Genomic DNA, 19,362 nt, shown 5'->3' on the forward strand with positions numbered 1-19,362 from the left:
CACACGCCAGAGCCCGTACAAAACCTCGTATTGTTGCAAACGCAGAGTTTAGGAACTCATGAGCAGCCTGGGCACACGCTTAGGCGCGTGGACGACATGCGCATGCTCAGACTCTAGACTGGCCACGGGTGGCCGGGTGCGCATGCCCAGGCTCTGAGCGCGCGTTTGTGCGCGGATTCAGGCTTCCCGGGATTCGTCTGCGCATGCTCAGGGTTCAGGCGGAGCGCGAGGCTACCGTGGGCTCAGGCCTGCTCCCGGGACTCATTGGTGCGCATGCGCAGGCTTCAGTCTGCACCTACTCGGGCTGTGCAGCGACTCCCGGTGGCGGTTGAGGGGCAGTGGTGGCGGCGGAGGGCCAAGTCGATGCTGATGTTGATGCTGGTGGCGGCTGTGACCATGTGGCTCCGACCGCTGGTCACAGCTCAGCCGCTCTGCCGGTGGGGTTACCCTCCTGGGGCTGGGGTGCTCCCGGGGATCGGGAGGGTGCTGGTTCATCTTGGAGCCGAGGCCTGCTCCCCAGCCTCTCTGAGGCTCCCCTTTTACTCTTTTTAGGAATCGAACTTGACGCCTCGCTCACCCTATTCCACCCCACCCTCCCAGCCCGATATTAAGCCCTCCCACTTCTTTTTCTTTTTGGAGACGGAGTTTTTGCTCTATTGCCCAGGGTGGAGTGCAGTGCTGCGATCTCGGCTCACTGCAACCCCCGCCTCCCAAAGTGCTGGGATTGCAGGCGTGAGCCACTGCGCCCAGCCTTACCCTGCACATTTTGAAATTTCAGTAAATGTTAGGTTAGTGGATACTACAACCTGCCATGGGGACCAGTTGCTGAAACTCCGTTCCTGCCCTCAGGGAACTACCACCTGGACTAAACTGTCACATTCAGTAGGGACCTGTGAGCTGTATTCTTAGGGTGTATGGTCTCATTTGATGTTTACAGGAAGATTCCTAGAGTAATGATTCCTTAACCTTATTTATTTTACTTATTATTATTATTATTTTGTACAGATGGGGTCTCACTGGCCGGGCACAGTGGTTCACGCCTGTAATCCCAGCACTTTGGGAGGTAGAGGTGGGCAGATCGCTCACTTGATGTCAGGAGTTCCAGACCAGCCTGGCCAACATGATGAAACCCCTGTCTCTACTAAAAATACAAAAATTAGGCGGGATTGGTGGCAGGTGCCTGTAATCCCAACTACTTGGAAGGCTGAGGCAGAAAAATCGCTTGAATCCAGGAGGTGGTGGTTGCAGTGAGCCGAGATCTCACTCCAGCCTGGGTAACAGAGGGAGACTCAATCAAAGAAAAAAAGGGGGGGATGGGTCTCACTGTTTTGCCCAGGCTGGTCTTGAACTCCTAGGTTCCATTGATCCTCCTGCCTCAGCCTCCCAAAGTGTTGGGATTACAGGTATGAGTCACCCACGCCCAGCCATACCCTTATTTTATTATTTTTTTTTTGAGATGGAGTCTTGTTCTTGTTGCCCAGGCTGGAGTGCAGTGGCACGATCTAGGTTCACTGCAACCTCCGCCTCCCAGGTTCACGCCTGTAATCCCAGCACTGCGGGAGGCTAAGGCGGGCAGATCATGAGGTCAGGAGATCGAGACCATGCTGGCTAATACAGTGAAACCCCGACTCTACTAAAAATACAAAAAAAATTAGCCGGGCGTTGTGGCTCATGCCTGTAGTCCCAGCTACTCGGGAGGCTGAGGCAGGAGAATCACTTGAATCCGGGAGGCGGAGGTGGCAGTGAGCCGAGATTGCGCCACTGCACTCCAGCCTGGACGACAGAGTGAGACTCCGTCTCAAAAAAAAAAAAAAGAACAGATACTTTAGGGTTAACCCTGAGGTGGCTGAGTAGGAGGAGTCATGCTGAATATACAATAAAAATTGACAGATGGTCTTTCTTGTCACCTTCTAGTGCTCGCACGGTGAGGACAGGAAAAGTGTTTAATGTCATACAGGACGTTCAAGGGGTATGTGGTTCCACACTTAAATTCATCCTTCACTTTTATCTAATTACAAGATCAGAGGTAACACTTCCTTGTATTTCTTGGGTGCCAGTGTTGTCAGGCATTTAAGATCATTACTCAGTCTTTTTTGTTTGTTTGTTTGTTTTTTGAGACGGAGTCTCACTGTGTCGCCCAGGCTGGAGTGCAGTGGCGTGATCTCGGCTCACTGCAAGCTCCGCCTCCAGGGTTCACGCCATTCTCCTGCCTCAGCCTCCCGAGTAGCTGGGATTACAGGCGCCCGCCACCACGCCTGGCTAGTTTTTTTTTTTTTTTGTATTTTTAGTAGAGACGGGGTTTCACCATGTTAGCCAAGGTGGTCTCGATCTCCTGACCTCGTGATCTACCCGCCTCGGCCTCCCAAAGTGCTGGGATTATAGGCTTGAGCCACCGCGCCCGACCTCATTACTCAGTCTTTACAATTCATTCCCCTTTGAAGTAGGCATTAATCTTCCCCATTTCACTGAGAAACAAGTTTAGAGAGATCAAGTCATCCGAACAGCGCCAAGAGGAAGAAGTGGGAATAGAACTAAGATGGTCTTGAGTTTTTATCGAGTGTTCTGTTTACTTCTCTCTCAGGAGATTTCATGTTTTGAGACAGGGTCTTGCTCTGTTGCCCAGGTTGGAGTGCAGTGGCGCCATCTCGGCTCACCATGACCTCTGCCTCCCTGGCTCAAGCGATTCTTATGCCTCAACCTCCCTAGTAGCTGGAATTACAGGTGTGTGCCACCACGCGCAGCTAACTTTTGTATTTTTGTAGACAAGGTTTTGCCATGTTTTCCAGGCTGATCTCGAGCTCCTGGACTTCAGTAACCTACCTGCCTCAGCCTCCCAAAGTGCTGGGATTACAGACGTTCGCCACTGTGCCCAGCCTTGATAGGAGATTTTAAAATGCAGAGTAACAGTAGGAGCAAACCCTGTTACTTTGTTTACCTCATATAGTGTCACAGGAAATGTCAGTTTACTTCATGCTTAAAATGCATGAAGAAAAAATATTCTGTCAGTTCAAATTCGTTTCCTATTGACAAAATTGCATAATTTCGGCCAGGCGAGGTGGCTTATGCCTGTAATCCCAGCACTTTAGGAGGCCGAGGCGGGTGGATTCCTGAGGTCAGGAGTTCAGGACCAGCCTGGCCAATATGGTGAAACCCCGTGTCTACTAGAAATACAGAAATTAGCCAGGCGTGGTGGTGGGCGCCTGTAATCCCAGCTACTCGGGAGGCTGAGTCAGGACAGTTGCTTGAACCCAGGAGGCAGAGGTTGCAGTGAACCAAGATCGCGCCACTGCACTCCAACCTGGAGTGACAGAGCAAGACTCTGTCTCAGAAAAAAAAAAAAAGAAAGAAAAAAAAAACTGCATAATTTCACAAATGGTGTCAGCATTTTGAAACAATCTTCAAGTGACTGGTTTCTAACATGTTAATATTTATCATTCTCTGGCCTTTCAAATAACTAATCATCTGTAAACAAATAGTAACATGTATAAGTATGAGATGTGATACGAATAATTATCCTGTTAATTAATTAATTATTTTTATTTTTTTCTGAGACGGAGTTTTGCTCTGTCGCCCAGGCTGGAGTGCAGTGGCGCAATCTCGGCTCACTGCAACCTTCACCTTCCGGGTTCAAGCGATTCTCCTGCTTCAGCCTCCCAAGTAGCTGGGATTACAGGCGTGCACCACCACATCCATCTAATTTTTGTATTTTTAGTAGAGATGGGGTTTCACCCTGTTGGCCCTGCTGGTCTCAAACTTCTGACCTCGTGATCCACCTGCCTCGGTCCCCCAAAGTGCTGGGATTACAGGGGTGAGCCCCTGCAGTTGGCCTGAAATTTTTTAATTTTTAAATTATCATTTCTTTTAGAGACAGGTCTCTCTTTGTTGCCTAGGCTGTAGTGCAGTGCTGAGATCATAGCCCACTGCAGCCTACAACTGGGTACAAGCCATCCTCCTGCCTCAGGCTCCCCAGTAGTTGGGACTACAGGCATGCACTACCATGCCCAGCTAATTTTTATATATATATATATATATATATATATTTTTTTTTTTTTTTTTTGAGGCGGAGTCTCGCTCTGTAGCCCGGGCTGGAGTGCAGTGGCCGGATCTCAGCTCACTGCAAGCTCCGCCTCCCAGGTTTACGCCATTCTCCTGCCTCAGCCTCCCGAGTAGCTGGGACTACAGGCGCCCGCCACCTTGCCCGGCTAGTTTTTTGTATTTTTTAGTAGAGACGGGGTTTCACGGTGTTCGCCAGGATGGTCTCAATCTCCTGACCTCGTGATCCACCCGTCTCGGCCTCCCAAAGTGCTGGGATTACAGGCTTGAGCCACCGCGCCCGGCCCATTTTTATATTTTTTATAGAGATGTGGTCTTGTTTTTTTTTTTTTTTTTTTTTTTTGAGATGGAGTCTGGCTCTGTCGCCCGGGCTGGAGTGCAGTGGCCGGATCTCAGCTCACTGCAAGCTCCGCCTCCCGGGTTGACGCCATTCTCCTGCCTCACCCTCCCGAGTAGCTGGGACTACAGGCGCCCGCCACTGCGCCCGGCTAGTTTTTTGTATTTTTTAGTAGAGACGGGGTTTCACCGTGTTAGCCAGGATGGTCTCGATCTCCTGACCTCGTGATCCGCCCGTCTCGGCCTCCCAAAGTGCTGGGATTACAGGCTTGAGCCACCGCGCCCGGCCAGAGATGTGGTCTTGTTAAGCTGCTCAGGCTGGTCTCAAACTCCTGGCCTCAAGGAATCCTCCTACCTCAGCCTCCCAAAGTATTGGGATTACAGATATGAGCCACCGCACCTGGCCCACCCTGTGAATTTAAAAAAACTCTTTATTTGGACATAATTACATATTTGCAGCAAGTTGCAAAAACAGTACAGGGAAGTCCCAAACCCTTCCGCCAGCTTCCCCCAGCAGTCACATCTGACATGATCATAGTACAAGGTCAAAGCAGGAAAATGACATTGGTACAATCCACCTACCTAATTCAGATTTCACCCTTTATGTTGATAATGGTGTGTATTAAAAATTATTTCTACCAGCCATTTATGGTTATTGATATTATTAAGATTTTGTGATTATCTCTCTAGGACCGCTTGTATTTTCGATCTACAACAACACGCTTGATTAAACATCCTTGCAAGAAAAATATAGCACTGTATCTAGGGTAAGCGGCAATTTTATGTACCATTACCTTCCTTTTAAATTAAATCTTTTTTTTTTTTTTTTTTGAGACGGAGTCTCGCTCTGTCGCCCAGGCTGGAGTGCAGTGGCCAGATCTCAGCTCACTGCAAGCTCCGCCTCCCGGGTTCACGCCATTCTCCTGCCTCAGCCTCCCGAGTAGTTGGGACTACAGGCGCCCGCCACCGCGCCCGGCTAGTTTTCTGTATTTTTTAGTAGAGACGGGGTTTCACCGTGTTAGCCAGGATGGTCTCGATCTCCTGACCTCGTGATCCGCCCGTCTCGGCCTCCCAAAGTGCTGGGATTACAGGCTTGAGCCACCGGGCCTGGCCTCTCTTTTTTTTTTTTTAAAGGCTATTATGAAAAATACCATTCATGAGGGCAACAAAGACTTTAAAAGGAATAGGAATTAACTCAGTAATTCTTTTTCTTTTTTTTTTTTTTGGAGACAGGGTTTTGCTCTTGTCGCCCAGGCCAGAGTGCAGTGGCATGATCTTGGCTCACTGCAACCCCTGCCTCCCAGGTTCAAGCAATTCTCCTGCCTTAGCCTCCTGAGTAGCTGGGATTACAGGTGTGCGCCACCACACCTGGCTAATTTTTGTGTGTGTTTTTAGTAGAGATGGGGTTTCAGCATGTTGGCCAGGCTGATCTTGAACTCCTCTAACCTCAGATGATCTGCCTGCCTTGGCTTCCAAAGTGCTAGGATTACAGGCATGAGCCACCGCACCTGGCCAACTCAGTAATTCTTATCTGTTGAAAACCATAAAATTTACTGGGGAGTTGGGGGAAGAGATCTGGATAATGAAATGATATACCATGTTCATGGATGTTTTCCTATTTAAAAGTTTCCTATATGAAGGAACAAATTGTTTCTTTCTTATATATACATTCCTGATCTAAAACTATTTACTTTAGTGGAATTAGAGCCATATAAATTATAAAACCGAAGTCCATCCTGTCACTCAATGTACATTTTATATAGTTTTATGTTTGATGTGTTCACACATTTAAACTATTATTTCTATTATTTCTGGAAGTCAAATACCTGGACAACAGAGGTTTATTTATGCAAAATAAGCAAATTATATCTAAATGACTCCTGGTTACAATACAAATTTTGTTTGAGTGGAAACATTTTAGAGTACTTCTATTGTCTTTTTTCTTTCCTTGCGTGACATTATCCTAATTTAACTCATTCATTATTTATTTCAGAAAACAAGTTTTTTTCACAACAGATAACTTTGAGACTAGTCTCCTTCCATTTACCATCCCTACATCAATGCAGGTAGTTATTTTACGGAACGATCTGAAGGATGCTAGTATAAGTAATACTCAGGGGAAAATACAGATCAGAAATATCAGAGTAGTCTGTTCTTGTTAGTTTAGAGGTTTATTTTACAATGTTCCTCTTAAAGACGTTAAGGGCAATTTCTAAGCCTAAAGAGGGCTGGTTGCCGGGCGCGGTGGCTCACGCCTGTAATCCCAGCACTTTGGGAGGCCGAGGCAGGTGGATCACCTGAGGTCGGGAGTTCAAGACCAGCCTGACCGACATGGAGAAACGCCGTCTCTACTAAAAATACAAAATTAGCCGGGGTGGTGGCACATGCCTGTAATCCCAGCTACTCGGGAGGCTGAGGCAGGAGAATCACTTGAACTGGGCAGGCGGAGGTTGTGGTGAGCCGAGATCGCGCCATTGCACTCCAGCCTGGGCAAAAACAGTGAAATTCTTGTCTCAAAAAAAAAAAAAAAAAAAAAAAGAAGGGCTGGTTTTATTCTGCCTCTACTACCAAAATAGACTTTTTATTCCTGGAAAAGAAAAAAGAGTCGATGTAGGTGGTCTTCCTTACATTGGTGATATTATAAATAGATAGGTGGGATGGTATCTTACTTTACAGGCAGTAATTTCAAGACTTCCCTTGGTCAGGTACAGTGGCTCATGCCCGTAATCCCAGCACTTTGAGAGGCTGAGGCGGGCAGATCACGAGGTCAAGAGATTGAGACCATCCTGGCCAGCATGGTGAAACCCCGTCTCTACTAAAAATACAAAAATTAGCTGGGCATGGTGGCACGGGCCTGTAGTCCCAGCTACTTGGGAGGCTGAGGCAGGAGAATCGCTCAAACCCAGGAGGTGGAGGTTGTAGTGGCCCGAGATTGAGACACTGCATTCCAGCCTGAGCGACAGAGGGAGACTCTGTCTTAAAAAATAACAATAATAAAATAAATAAATAAAAAATAGATAGGTGGGATGGTATCTTACTTTACATGCAGTAATTTCAAGACTTCCCTCAGTCAGGCACAGTGGCTCATGCCTGTAATCCCCATACATTGATTGGCCAAGACAGGAGGATCATTTGAGTCCAGGAGTTCAAGACCAGCTTGGGCAACATAAGGAGACCTGTGTCTCTACGGAAAAAAAATAAGAGCCCCCCAAATTGTCCTAAATCAAAGCAGGAAAACCACACCCTTAGTGAATGTTTGAGAAATTATACCATCGACACCTATGCTAAATAAAGTTTTGGGCTGGACGTGGTGGTTCAAGCCTGTAACCCCAGCACTTTGAGAGGCTGAGGTGGGCAGATTGCTTGAGCCCAGGAGTTTAAGACTAGCCAGGGCAACATGACGAAACTCCAAGTCTATAAGAAATTTTTAAAAATTGGCCGGGTATGCTGGTGTGGTGGTGCATGTCTGCTGTTCCTGCAACTCAGGAGGTTGAGTTGGGAAGATTGCTTGAGCCAGGAGCTGGAGGTTGCAGTGAGCTATGATTGTGTCACTGCACTCCAGCTTGAGTGGCAGAGCGAGACTCTGTCTCAAAATAAATAAATAAAAATAAAGGTTTGTCAATTATCGACATACCAATATTTCTCCTAAAAGCAACACTTAACAGTTAACGCTAGTCATTCATCATTTATACTTTAGGCTTTGTCCTCCAAGAAGGTTTTGTTTTGTTTGTGTGTTTGTTTGATTTTGTGGTTTTTGTTTTTTGAGATGGAGTCTCCCTCTGTCACCCAAGCTGGAGTGCAGTGGCGCGATCTCAGCTCATTGCAACCTCTGTCTCCTGGGTTCAAGCAATTCTCCTGCCTCAGCCTCCCGAGTAGCTGGAATTACCCCAAAAATTAGCCACCACGGCCGGCTAATTTTTGTATTTTTTAGTAGAGACGGAGTTTCACTATGTTGGCCAGGCTGGTCTCAAACTCCTGACCTCAGGTGATCTGCCTTGTTCTCACAGGGTGCTAGGATTACAGGCATGAGCCACCACGCCCAGCTTCAGGGAAGATTTTTATAAAGGAAGAGGAGATGGAATGAATTGAGGCATCTGAGGGCATCCAAGACCAGCTTCAACTGGCTTCTAGCTGGCCCCAAGATACACAGTTCCCAGTATCTGAGAACCAACCAACCATTGCTGGCATAAGTGGTGTTTTTGTTTTGTTTTGTTTGAGATGGAGTCTCGCTCTGTGGCCCAGGCTGGAGTGCAGTGGCGCGATCTCAGCTCACTGCAACCTCCACCTCCTGGGTTCACGCCATTCTCCTGCCTCAGCCTCCCGAGCAGCTGGGACTACAGGTACCGCCACCACTTTTTGTATTTTCAGTAGAGACGGGGTTTCACCCGGCTAACTTTTTGTATTTTTAGTAGAGACGGGGTTTCACCATGTCAGCCAGGATGGAAAATGGTGTGGTTTTTTTGTGCTGTTTTTGTTTTGTTTTGTTTTGTTTTGTTTTTGCTTTTTGAGACCAAGCCTCTGTCACCCAGGCCGGAGTGCAGTGGTGCGATCTCGGCTCACTGCCACCTCTGCCTCCTAGGTTCAAGCGATTCTCATGCCTCAGCCTCCCGAGTAGCTGGGATTACAGGCATGTACCACCACACCTGGCTAATTTTTTTGTATTTTTAGTAGAGACGGGGTTTTGTTATGTTGGCTGGCTGGTATTGAACTCAACCTTGAGTGATCCGCCTGCCTTGGCTTCCCAAAGTGTTGAGATTACAGGCGTGAACTACCACGCCCGGCCATAAATGTTTTTTTCTTTTCTTTCTTTTTCTTTTTGTTTTCAAGATGGAGTTTCGCTCTTGTTGCCCAAGCTGTAGTGCAATGGTGTGATCTCGGCTCACTGCAACCTCCGCCTCCCGGGATCAAGCGATTCTCCTGCCTCAGCCTCCCGAGTAGCTGGGACTACAGGCACCTGCCACCATACTCAGCTAATTTTTGTATTTTTAGTGAAGACAGGGTTTTACCATGTTGGCCAGGCTGGTCTTGAAATCCTGACCTCTGCTGATTCACCTGCTTTGGCCTCCCAAAATGCTGGGATTACAGGGGTGAGCCACCGCACCTCGCCTCCTTCTTTCTTCTCTCTCTCTTTCTCTCTTTCTCTCTGTCTCTCTGTCTCTCTCTCTTTCTCTCTCTCTCTCTCTCTCTCTCTCTCTTTCTCTCTTTCTCTCTTTCTTTTTTTCTCGGAGTTTTGCTCTTGTCACCAGGCTGGAGTGAGCCGATCTGGGCTCACTGCAACCTCTGCCTCTTGGGATCAAGCGATTCTCCTGCCTTAGCCTCTCGAGTAGCTAGGATTACAGGCACCTGATGCCACACCTGCCTAATTTTTGTATTTTTAGTGGAGACAGGGTTTCACTCTGTTGGCTAGGCTGGTCTCGAACTCCTTACCTCAGGTGATCTACCTGCCTTGGCCTCCCAGAGTGCTGGGATTACATGCAAGAGCCACCGCGCCTGTCCATAAATTTTTTTTTTTTTTCAATGCATGTCTAGAAGTCTGGATTTCTGAATCAGTGTTTGAAAAGATGGTCTCATTGATATCATTCATATGATAACTTTCAGGTCGGCGTTCCAGAAGTGACATCAGCACATTTTACTGGTTCATTGTTGCTGTTAGTAGTGAATCATAAAGTCTATACTTATGATTATGAAAGCAATTCTTGGAACTTGTCTTTAGGTATGTACATTTTGTATTTTTAAATTTTGTTTGAGTGTAGCCAACATGAGACAAGAGGGTATTAGTGTTGGAAGTATAAGTGATGCTCCTACTCGGATGTCAGCCTCAGGACATAACTTTGTCCTTTCCAATCAAAATAAAAATTGGCCTGGGGCCCCATCCATAGACTGGGAACCTAGTGTTCCCATCGTGCATTGTAGTCATAAGCCACAAAAGGTGCTTGGACTGATTGAAACCAACAAGAGGCATTGGCCAGGTGTGGTAGCTCACGCCTGTGATCCCAGTAATTTGGGAGTCTGCGGCAGGCGGATCGTTGAGGTCAGGAGTTCAAGACCAGCCCGACCAACATGGCGAAACCCGGTCTCTACTAAAAATACAAAAATTAGCTGGGCATGGTGGTGTGTGCCTGTAATCCCAGCTTCCTCTGGAGGCCGAGGCAGGAAGATCCCTTGAGCCAAGGAGGTGGAGGTTGCAGTGAGCTGAGAATGGGCCACTGCACTCCATCCAGCCTGGATGACAGAGTGAGACTCTGTCTAAAAAAAAAAAAATTCGAGAGACATCAGCGGCTCTTGGTGATGGATTGGTGTGGGAGGGCCAGGGAAAGCTGAGGATGACCAGTAGATGTCTGGTAACCAAGCTGGGTGATGAGCATTGTCCCTCGCACACCCTTCACATGAGGGGTAGGGGACGGTAGAGAAGGTGAGCTTTGTGAAGAGGGAGAAAGACGAGGACCCTGATGCGGGAGGAAAGAAGATGTGAAAAGTGAAGATGAGGCAAATATTAGCTTTAGAAAAGAAGAGGATCGCTTGAGCCCAGGAGTTCAAGTCCACCCTAGGCAACAGAGCAGAATGCCATCTTTACAAAAAAATTTCTTTTTCTTTTTCTTTTTTTGGAGATGGAGTCTCACTCGGTCCCCCGGGCTGGAGTACAGTGACCCAATCTCGGCTCACTGAAACCTCCGCCTCCTGAGTTCAAGCGATTCTCCTGCCTCAGCTTCCTGAGTAGCTGAGGTCACAGGCACCCACCACCATGCCTGGCTAACTTTTTGTTTGTTTGTTTGTTTGTTTTGAGACAGAGTTTCACTGTTGTTGCCCAGGCTGGAGTGCGATCGATCAATCTCGGCTCATCACAACCTCCGCCTCCCGGGTTCAAGCGATTCTCCTGCCTCACCCCCTCTCCCGAGTAGCTGGGATTACCGGCATGTGCCATCACGCCCGGCCAATTTTTTTTTTTTTTTTTTTTTGACAGAGTCTCGCTCTGTCGCTAGGCTGGAGTGCAGTGGCACAATCTCAGTTCACTGCAACTTTCACCTTCCGGGTTCAAGCGATCCTCCTGCCTCAGCCTCCCTAGTAGATGGGACTACGGGCACGTGCCACCACGTCAGCTAATTTTTGTATGTTTTTAGTAGAGATCGGGTTCCACCATGTTGGCCAGGATGATCTCGATCTACTGACCTCATGATCCCCTCGCCTTGGCCTCCCAAAGTGCCAGGATAATTGGCGTGAGCCACTGTGCCTGGTTAATTTGTGTTTTATTGTTTTTTTTTTTTTTGAGATGAAGTCTCGCTGTGTAGCCCAGACTGGATGGAGTGCAGTGGCATGATCTCAGCTCACTGCAAACTCCGCCTCCCGGGTTCACGCCATTCTCCTGCCTCAGCCTCCCAAGTAACTAGGACTATAGGCGCCCGCCACCACGCCCGGCTAATTTTTGTATTTTAGTTTCACTGTGTTAGCCAGGATGGTCTTGATCTCCTGACCTCGTGATCTGCCTGCCTCGGCCTCCCAAAGTGCTGGGATTACAGGCGTGAGCCCCCGCACCTGGCCTGATTTTGTATTTTTAATAGAGACGGGGTTTCTCCATGTTGGCCAGACTGCTCTTGAACTCCCGACCTCAGGAGATCCACCTACCTCTGCCTCCCAAAGTGCTAGGATTATACGTGTGAACCACCGAGTCCGGCCAACTGGGGACAGTTCTGTCTCCCAGAGGACACTTGGCAATGACGTTTTTGGCGTCAAGACTAGAGGAAGGTGCTACTGGCATTAAGTGGGTAGATATATAGATGCTAAAAAGCATCCTACAATGCATATGAAACTCCTTACAAGCGAGAACCATCTGTTCCCAAATTTCAGTAGTGTTGAGGTTGAGAAACCCTGTTCTGAACTTTTCTCTAGGCTGGATGTGGTGTCTTATGCCTGTAATCCCAGTACTTTGGGAGGCCGAGGCGGGTGGATCACTCAAAGTCAGGAGTTTGAGACCAGCCTGGCCAACATGGCGAAACCCCGTCTCTACTAAAAATGCAAAAATTAGCCAGGCGTGATGGTGGGCACCTGTAATTCCAGCTCAGGAGGTTGAGGCAGGAGAATTGTTTGAACCTGGGAGGTGGAGGTGGCAGTGAGCCACCACTGCACTACAGCCTGGACCACAGAGGGAGACTCTGTCTCAAATAAATAAGTAAATAAACTTTTCTCCAAACTTCAGGGAAATCATAAACATTTCAAAATTATATTTTCTTTTCAGGTATAAAACACCCAGTTACACATGTTTCTGGTGATAATTGTTGTTATACTGGAAGTTTGTTTTGTGTGGTAAGTATAAGTATATAATTGTTCATTTTTTTGCTCCCCTCTGAACACAAATAATCATGAGTAGAAATAAAGGCTGGGCGTGGTGGCTCACACCTGTAATCCCAGCACTTTGGGAGGCCGGGGCAAGAGGATTGCTGAAGCCCAGGAGTTTGAGACCAGCCTGGGCAACATAGTGAAACCCCATCTCTACAAAAAAATAAAATAATTAGCCTGGTGTGGTGACATGTGCCTGCAGTCCCAGCTACGGCAGGAGGGTTGCTTAAGCCCAGGAGATCGAGGCTGCAGTGAGCCATGATTACGCTACTGCACTTCAGCCTGGGCAACAAGCGAGACTCTGTCGAAAAAAAAAAAAAAAAGACGTGGGCACGGTGGCTCGTGCCTGTAGTAATCCTAGCACTTTGGGAGGTCAAGGTGGGTGGATCACCTGAGGCCAGGAGTTTGAAACCAGCCTGGCCAACATGGCAAAACCCCGTCTCTACTAAAAATACAAAAAATTAGCCGGGCAGGGTGGCGTGTGCCTATAATCCCAGCTACTCGGGAGGCTGAGGCAGGAGAATCACTTGAGCCTGGGAGGCGGAGGCTGCAGTGAGCCGAGATCGCACCATTGTACTCCAGCCTGGGTGACAAGAGTGAAACTCTGTCTCAAAAAAAAGAAAGAAAGAAAGAAAGAAAAAGAAAAAGAAATAAGGACAGTGTAAGGCTTGAGACTGGGTCTCAAGAACTTGGTCAGTGTCATTTCCTATGGGCTCAGAGCACGGCTGGGAGATGGAAAAGGTTTTGGAGATGTTTTCAGATCCACTGGCTGACACACAGTAAATACATCCATCTATAGTTGACCTTTGAACAATGTAGAGGTCAGAGGTACCACCCTCCACCCCACACCGTTGAAAATCCACAGGTAACTTTCGACTTCCCCAAAACTTAATTACTGGCCAGGTTCGGTGGCTCATGCCTGTAATCCCAGCACTTTGGGAGGCTGAGGCAGGCAGATCACAAGGTCAGTAGTTCAAGACCAGCCTGGCCAACATAGTGAAACCCCATCTCTACTAAAAATACAAAAAAATTAGCCAGGTGTGGTGGCAGGCACCTGTAATCCCAGCTCACAAATTCGAGGCTAGCATGGGCAACGTGGTGAGACCTTGTCTCTATTCAAAATATAAAAAAAAAAAAAAAAGAAAGAAAAAGAAAAAAATAGCTAGGTGTGGTCGTGTGCACCTATAGTCCCAGTTACTCGGGTAGCTGAGATGGGAGGATGGCTTGAGCCCAGGAGGCACATGTTATAGTGAGCTGAGATCATGCCACTGCACTCAGCTGGGGCGATAGAGCCAGAACTTGTCTCAAAACAAAAATAAACCAAAAAACAAACTTAATTACTAATAGCCTACTGTTGCCTGGAAGCCTTACTAATAACATAAACAGTCTATGACTGTCACCCAGGGTAGAGTGCAGTGGTGCAATCTCAGCTCATTGCAACCTCTGCCTCCCAGGTTTCAGTGATCCCCCTGGCTCAGCCTCCTGGGTAGCTGGGAGTACAGACAGGTACACACCACCACGGCCGGCTAATTTTTAGTAGAGATGGAGTTTCACCATGTTGGCCAGGCTGGTCTCGAACTCCTGGCCTCAAGTGATCCACCTGCCTCAGCCTCCCAAAGTGCTGGGATTACAAGCCTGAGCCACCATGCCTGGCCCTACTTTTTTTTTTTTTTTTTTTTTGAGACGGAGTCTCGCTCTGCCGCCCAGGCTGGAGTGCAGTGGCCGGATCTCAGCTCACTGCAAGCTCCGCCTCCCGGGTTCACGCCATTCTCCTGCCTCAGCCTCCCGAGTAGCTGGGATTACAGGCGCCCGCCACCTCGCCCGGCTATTTTTTTGTATTTTTTAGTAGAGACGGGGTTTCACCGTGTCAGCCAGGATGGTCTCGATCTCCTGACCTTGTGATCCGCCTGTCTCAGCCTCGCAAAGTGCTGGGATTACAGGCTTGAGCCACCGCGCCCGGCCTTTTTTTTTTTTTTTTTTTGAGACAAGGTCTTGCTCTGTCCCCAGGCTGGAGTGCAGTGTTGCAATTATAGCTCACTGCAGTCTCGAACTCCTGGGCTCAAGGTATTCTCCCACCTCAGTCTCCCAAGTAGCCGGAGTTACAGGCACACACCACTAGGCCTGGCTAATTTTTTTTTCTTTTGAAACAGAGTTTCCCTCTTGTTGCCCAGGCTGGAGTGCAATGGCATGATCTTGGCTTACCGTAACCTCCACCTCCTGGATTCAAGGGATTCTCCTGCCTCAGCCTCCTGAGTAGCTGGGGTTATAGGCATGCACCACCATGCCCCGCTAATTTTGTATTTTTAATTAGTCAGTCTGGTCTCGAACTCTCGAGCTCCTGGTCCACCTTGGGCTCCCAAAGTGCTGGGATTACAGACGTGAGCTACCATGCCTGGCCTAACTTTGTTTTTTTGTTTTTTGGTTTTTTTACAAGAGATGGGGTTGGCCAGGCACGGTGGCTCACGCCTGTAATCCCAGCACTTTGGGGGGCCAAGACGGGCGGATCACGAGGTCAGGAGATCGAGACCACGGTGAAACCCTGTCTTTACTAAAAATGCAAAAAATTAGCCTGGTGCAGTGGCAGGCACCTGTAGTGCCAGCTACTCAGGAGGCTGAGGCAGGAGAATGGCGTGAACCTGGGAGGCGGAGTTTGCAGTGAGCCGAGATCACACCACTGTACTCCAGCCTGGGTGACACAGCGAGACTCCGTCTCAAAAAAAAAAAAAAAAAAAAAAAAAAAGAGATGGGATTGCATTATGTTGGTCAGGTTCGTGTTGAACTCCTGGCGTCAAGTTATCCACCCACCTCGGCCTCCCAGAGTGCTGGGATTACAAGTGTGAACCACCATGCCCGGCCTAACTTTGGTATTTCTTAGGAGAGATGGGGTTTCATTATGTTGGCCAAGCTGGTCTGGAACTCCTGGCCTCAAGTGATCTACCTGCCTCGGCCTCCCGAAGGGCTGGGATGACAGGCGTGAGCCACCGTGCCTGTTGTGTATCCACTTTTTGGCTCTCAGAAACAGCCCCAACAAATAGTCACATCCAGACATCCAGGTTTTTGTGCGGATGTGAGTTTTCATTTCTCTGGGATAAATGTTCAGGAACGTTACTTGTTGGCATCTTTCTTTCATTCATTCATTCTTTTCTTTTTTAATAGGATGTCAGTAATTTGGTTTTTGCATATTTCCGTGGAGATCAGATATCCCAAACTTATATATATTATTCTAACACTGGGGGATTCAGTTTTTGGAAGTATCACTATGACAGACAGGTATGTTAAATTTGGTAAGAATGTGAAAATAAAAATATATGTACCTTGTGATTGTAGTAACTGCTGTCAATGGGTGCACGAGGGTTTTTTCCTCTTTTAAGAGTCCAGCTGGGCCAGGGGTGATGGCTCATGCCTGTAATCCCAGCACTTTGGAAGGCTGAGGCGGGAGGATAGCTTGAGCCCAGGAGTCTGAGACCAGCCTGGGCAACATGGCAAGACCCCATCTCTACAAAAATAAAAATTAAAAATATTTAAAAATTAGGCTGGGCGCGGTGGCTCACGTCTATAATCCCAGCACTTTGGGAGGCCAAGGCGGGCGGATCACGAGGTCGGGAGATCGAGACCATCCTGGCTAACACGGTGAAACCCCATCTCTACTAAAAATGCATAAAAAATTAGCCAGGCGTGGTGGGGGGCACCTGTAGTCCCAGCTACTCGGGAGGCTGAGGCAGGAGAATGATGTGAACCCGGGAGGCGGAGCTTGCAGTGAGCTGAGATCGTGCCACTGCACTCCAGCCTGGGCGACAGAGCGAGACTCTGTCTCAAAAAAAAAAAAAAGGCCGGGCGCGGTGGCTCAAGCCTGTAATCCCAGCACTTTGGGAGGCCGAGACGGGCGGATCACGAGGTCGGGAGATCGAGACCATCCTGGCTAACACGGTGAAACCCCGTCTCTACTAAAAAAATACAAAAAACTAGCCGGGCGCGGTGGCGGGCGCCTGTAGTCCCAGCTACTCGGGAGGCTGAGGCAGGAGAATGGCGTGAACCCGGGAGGCGGAGCTTGCAGTGAGCTGAGATCCGGCCACTGCACTCCAGCCTGGGCGGCAGAGCAAGACTCCATCTCAAAAAAAAAAAAAAAAAAAAAAAAAAAAAATTAGCCAGGTGTGGTGGCATGTTTTAGTCCTAGCTACTTGGAAGGCTGAGGTGGGAGGGTCACTGGAGTCTGGGAGATTGAGGCTGCAGTGTCTATGATCACACCACTGCTCTCCAGCCTTGGGTTAGGGAAAATTCCAGGTCAATGGAGTCAGCTCAGGAGCCTAGGAAGTTAGAAAGGAGACAAAAAGTTTTAGGTCAGGCAAAATCATGGCACCATTTATGCCGTTTATGTAGTGCTTATAAAAAGCTAGTGACAGGCCAGGTGCGGTGCCTCACACATGTAATCCGAGCACTTCGGGAGGCCGAGGTGGGTGGACCATTTGAGGTTGGGAATTCAAGACCCGCCTGACCAACATGGAGAAACCCCTCCTACTAAAAATACAAAAATACTAAAAATACAAAATTGGCCAGGTGTGACGGCGCATGCCTATAATCCCCACTACTCAGGAGGCTGGGGCACGAGAATTGCTTGAATCCGGGAGGCGGAGGCTGCAGTGAGCTGAGACTGCACCATTGCACTCCGGCCTGGGCAACAAGAGCTAAACACTATCTCAAAAAAGTAAAATATAAAATGAAATGAAATGAAATGAAATGAAATGAAATGAAATGAAATGAAATAAAATCTAGCCGGGCTTGGTGGCGGGCACCTGTAATCCCAGCTACTCAAGAGGCTGAGGCAGGAGAATTGCTTGAACCTGGGAGGCAGAGGTTGCAGTGAGCCGAGATCATGCCACTGCATTCCAACCTGGGCAACAGAGCGAGACTCCGTCTCAAAACAAAACAAAACAAAACAAAACAAAACAAAAAAACCCCAAAAAACAAACAAAACAAAACAAAACTCTAGTGCCCAGCTGGGTAGGGGTACGGTGGCTCACACCTATAATCCCAGCACTTTGGGAGGCTGAAGAGGGTGGATCGCTTGAGTCCAGGACACTATGTTGGGCACTATGTTGCCCAGGTTAAATACCAGCCTGGGCAACATAGTGAAACTTTGTCTCTACCAAAAATACAAAAATTAGCCGGGCAAGGTGGTGCATACCTGTAGTCCCAGTTACTTGGGAGGTTGAGGCAGGAGGATTGTTTGAGCCTGAGATGTGGAGGTTGCAGTGACCCGAGATAGCGCCATTGCACTCCAGCCTGTATGACAGAGTGAGACCTGTCTTTAAAAAAAAAAAAAAAAAGCTAGTGCCCTAGTAAAGGCAACATATTAATTTATGACACATCCACATGCCCACCTGAAGACTCGTGCCATCAAGTTCCTCACCATGCTCACTTTACAGATGAGAAAACTGTAGTGGGTTGAACCAGTGTCCCCAAAATTTATGTCAACCTGGAACTGCAGAATTTAACTGTCTTTGGCATTTTTGCTGCTGTAACAAAATGTCTGAGACCGAGTAATTTATAAAGAACAGAAGTTTATTTGTCATGGTTGTGGAGGTTGGGAAGTCCAAGATCAAGGTGCCAGCAGGGTTGCTGTCTGGTGAGGGCTGCACTCTGCTCCCAAGATGGCGCCTATGCTGGGGGGTCCTCTGGAGGGGCAAAAGCCACATCCTCACACAGCAGAAGGCAGAAGAACCAACAAACTATGCTGCCTTCAACCCAGAGCTCTTTTATAAGGATGCTCATCCCAAAGACCACGCCTGTTTATAATACATTGGGGATTTCAGCATGAATTTTGGAGGGGACACCGTCATTCCAACCATCGCAGTAAACTGTCTTAGAGGTAGGGTCTTTGCAAATGTAATCAGTTAAGCTAGGATGCGGTCACATTGAAATCAGGTGACCTTCAAATCAAATGACCGCTGTCCAGGCGAGGTGGCTCAGCCTGTAATCCCAGCACTTTGGGAAGCTGAGGGGGGCAGATCACTTGAGGTCAGGAGTTCAAGACCAGCCTGGCCAACATGGTGAAACCCCATCTCTACTGAAAATACAAAAAAAAAAAAAAAAAATCCTCCAGCTACTTGGGAGGCTAAGGCAGGAGAATCACTTGGACTTAGGAGGTGAAGGTTGCAGTGAGCTCAGATCATGCCACTGCACTCCAGCCTGGGTGACAGAGTGAAACTCTGTCTCAAGAAAAAAAAGAAAAAAGAACAAACAACACAAAAAAGAACACCTAGCATCACTAAAATCCCCAATTATTACTAAAATAGCCTTTGTGTGTGTGTACATGTGTGTACGTGTGTGTGCGTGCGTGTATGTGTGTACGTGTGTGTGCGTGCATGTATGTTTGTGTGTACCGGTGTGTGCGCCTGCATGTATGCTTGTGCGTGTGGTGGTGAAGTTGTTTTTATCATGGACATTTCTTTTTTTTTTTTTTTTTTTGAGACGGAGTCTAGCTCTGTTGCCCAGGCTGGAGTGCAGTGGCCGGATCTCAGCTCACTGCAAGCTCCGCCTCCCGGGTTTACGCCATTCTCCTGCCTCAGCCTCCCGAGTAGCTGGGACTACAGGCGCCCGCCACCTCGCCCGGCTAATTTTTTTTGTATTTTAGTAGAGACGGGG

At 48.1% G+C, this 19,362-nt stretch overlaps 1 protein-coding gene across 1 annotated transcript in view; it reads left to right on the forward strand.

Annotated features, from left to right (window-relative positions):
• The first annotated feature begins 286 nt into the window (after positions 1-286).
• CATSPERD (cation channel sperm associated auxiliary subunit delta) overlaps positions 287-19,362 on the forward strand; it is a 58,847-nt gene continuing 39,771 nt past the window's right edge. The window contains exons 1-7 of the mRNA XM_005587651.3: positions 287-437; positions 1,915-1,969; positions 5,080-5,156; positions 6,383-6,455; positions 9,988-10,102; positions 12,620-12,687; positions 15,877-15,990. Of these exons, the coding sequence (XP_005587708.3) occupies positions 364-437; positions 1,915-1,969; positions 5,080-5,156; positions 6,383-6,455; positions 9,988-10,102; positions 12,620-12,687; positions 15,877-15,990 (576 nt within the window). The 5' untranslated portion in view covers positions 287-363. The remainder of the gene's footprint in view (positions 438-1,914; positions 1,970-5,079; positions 5,157-6,382; positions 6,456-9,987; positions 10,103-12,619; positions 12,688-15,876; positions 15,991-19,362) is intronic.

The sequence above is a fragment of the Macaca fascicularis genome, chromosome 19 (assembly GCF_037993035.2).
Source record: "Macaca fascicularis isolate 582-1 chromosome 19, T2T-MFA8v1.1".
Taxonomy (NCBI): Eukaryota; Metazoa; Chordata; class Mammalia; order Primates; family Cercopithecidae; genus Macaca; species Macaca fascicularis.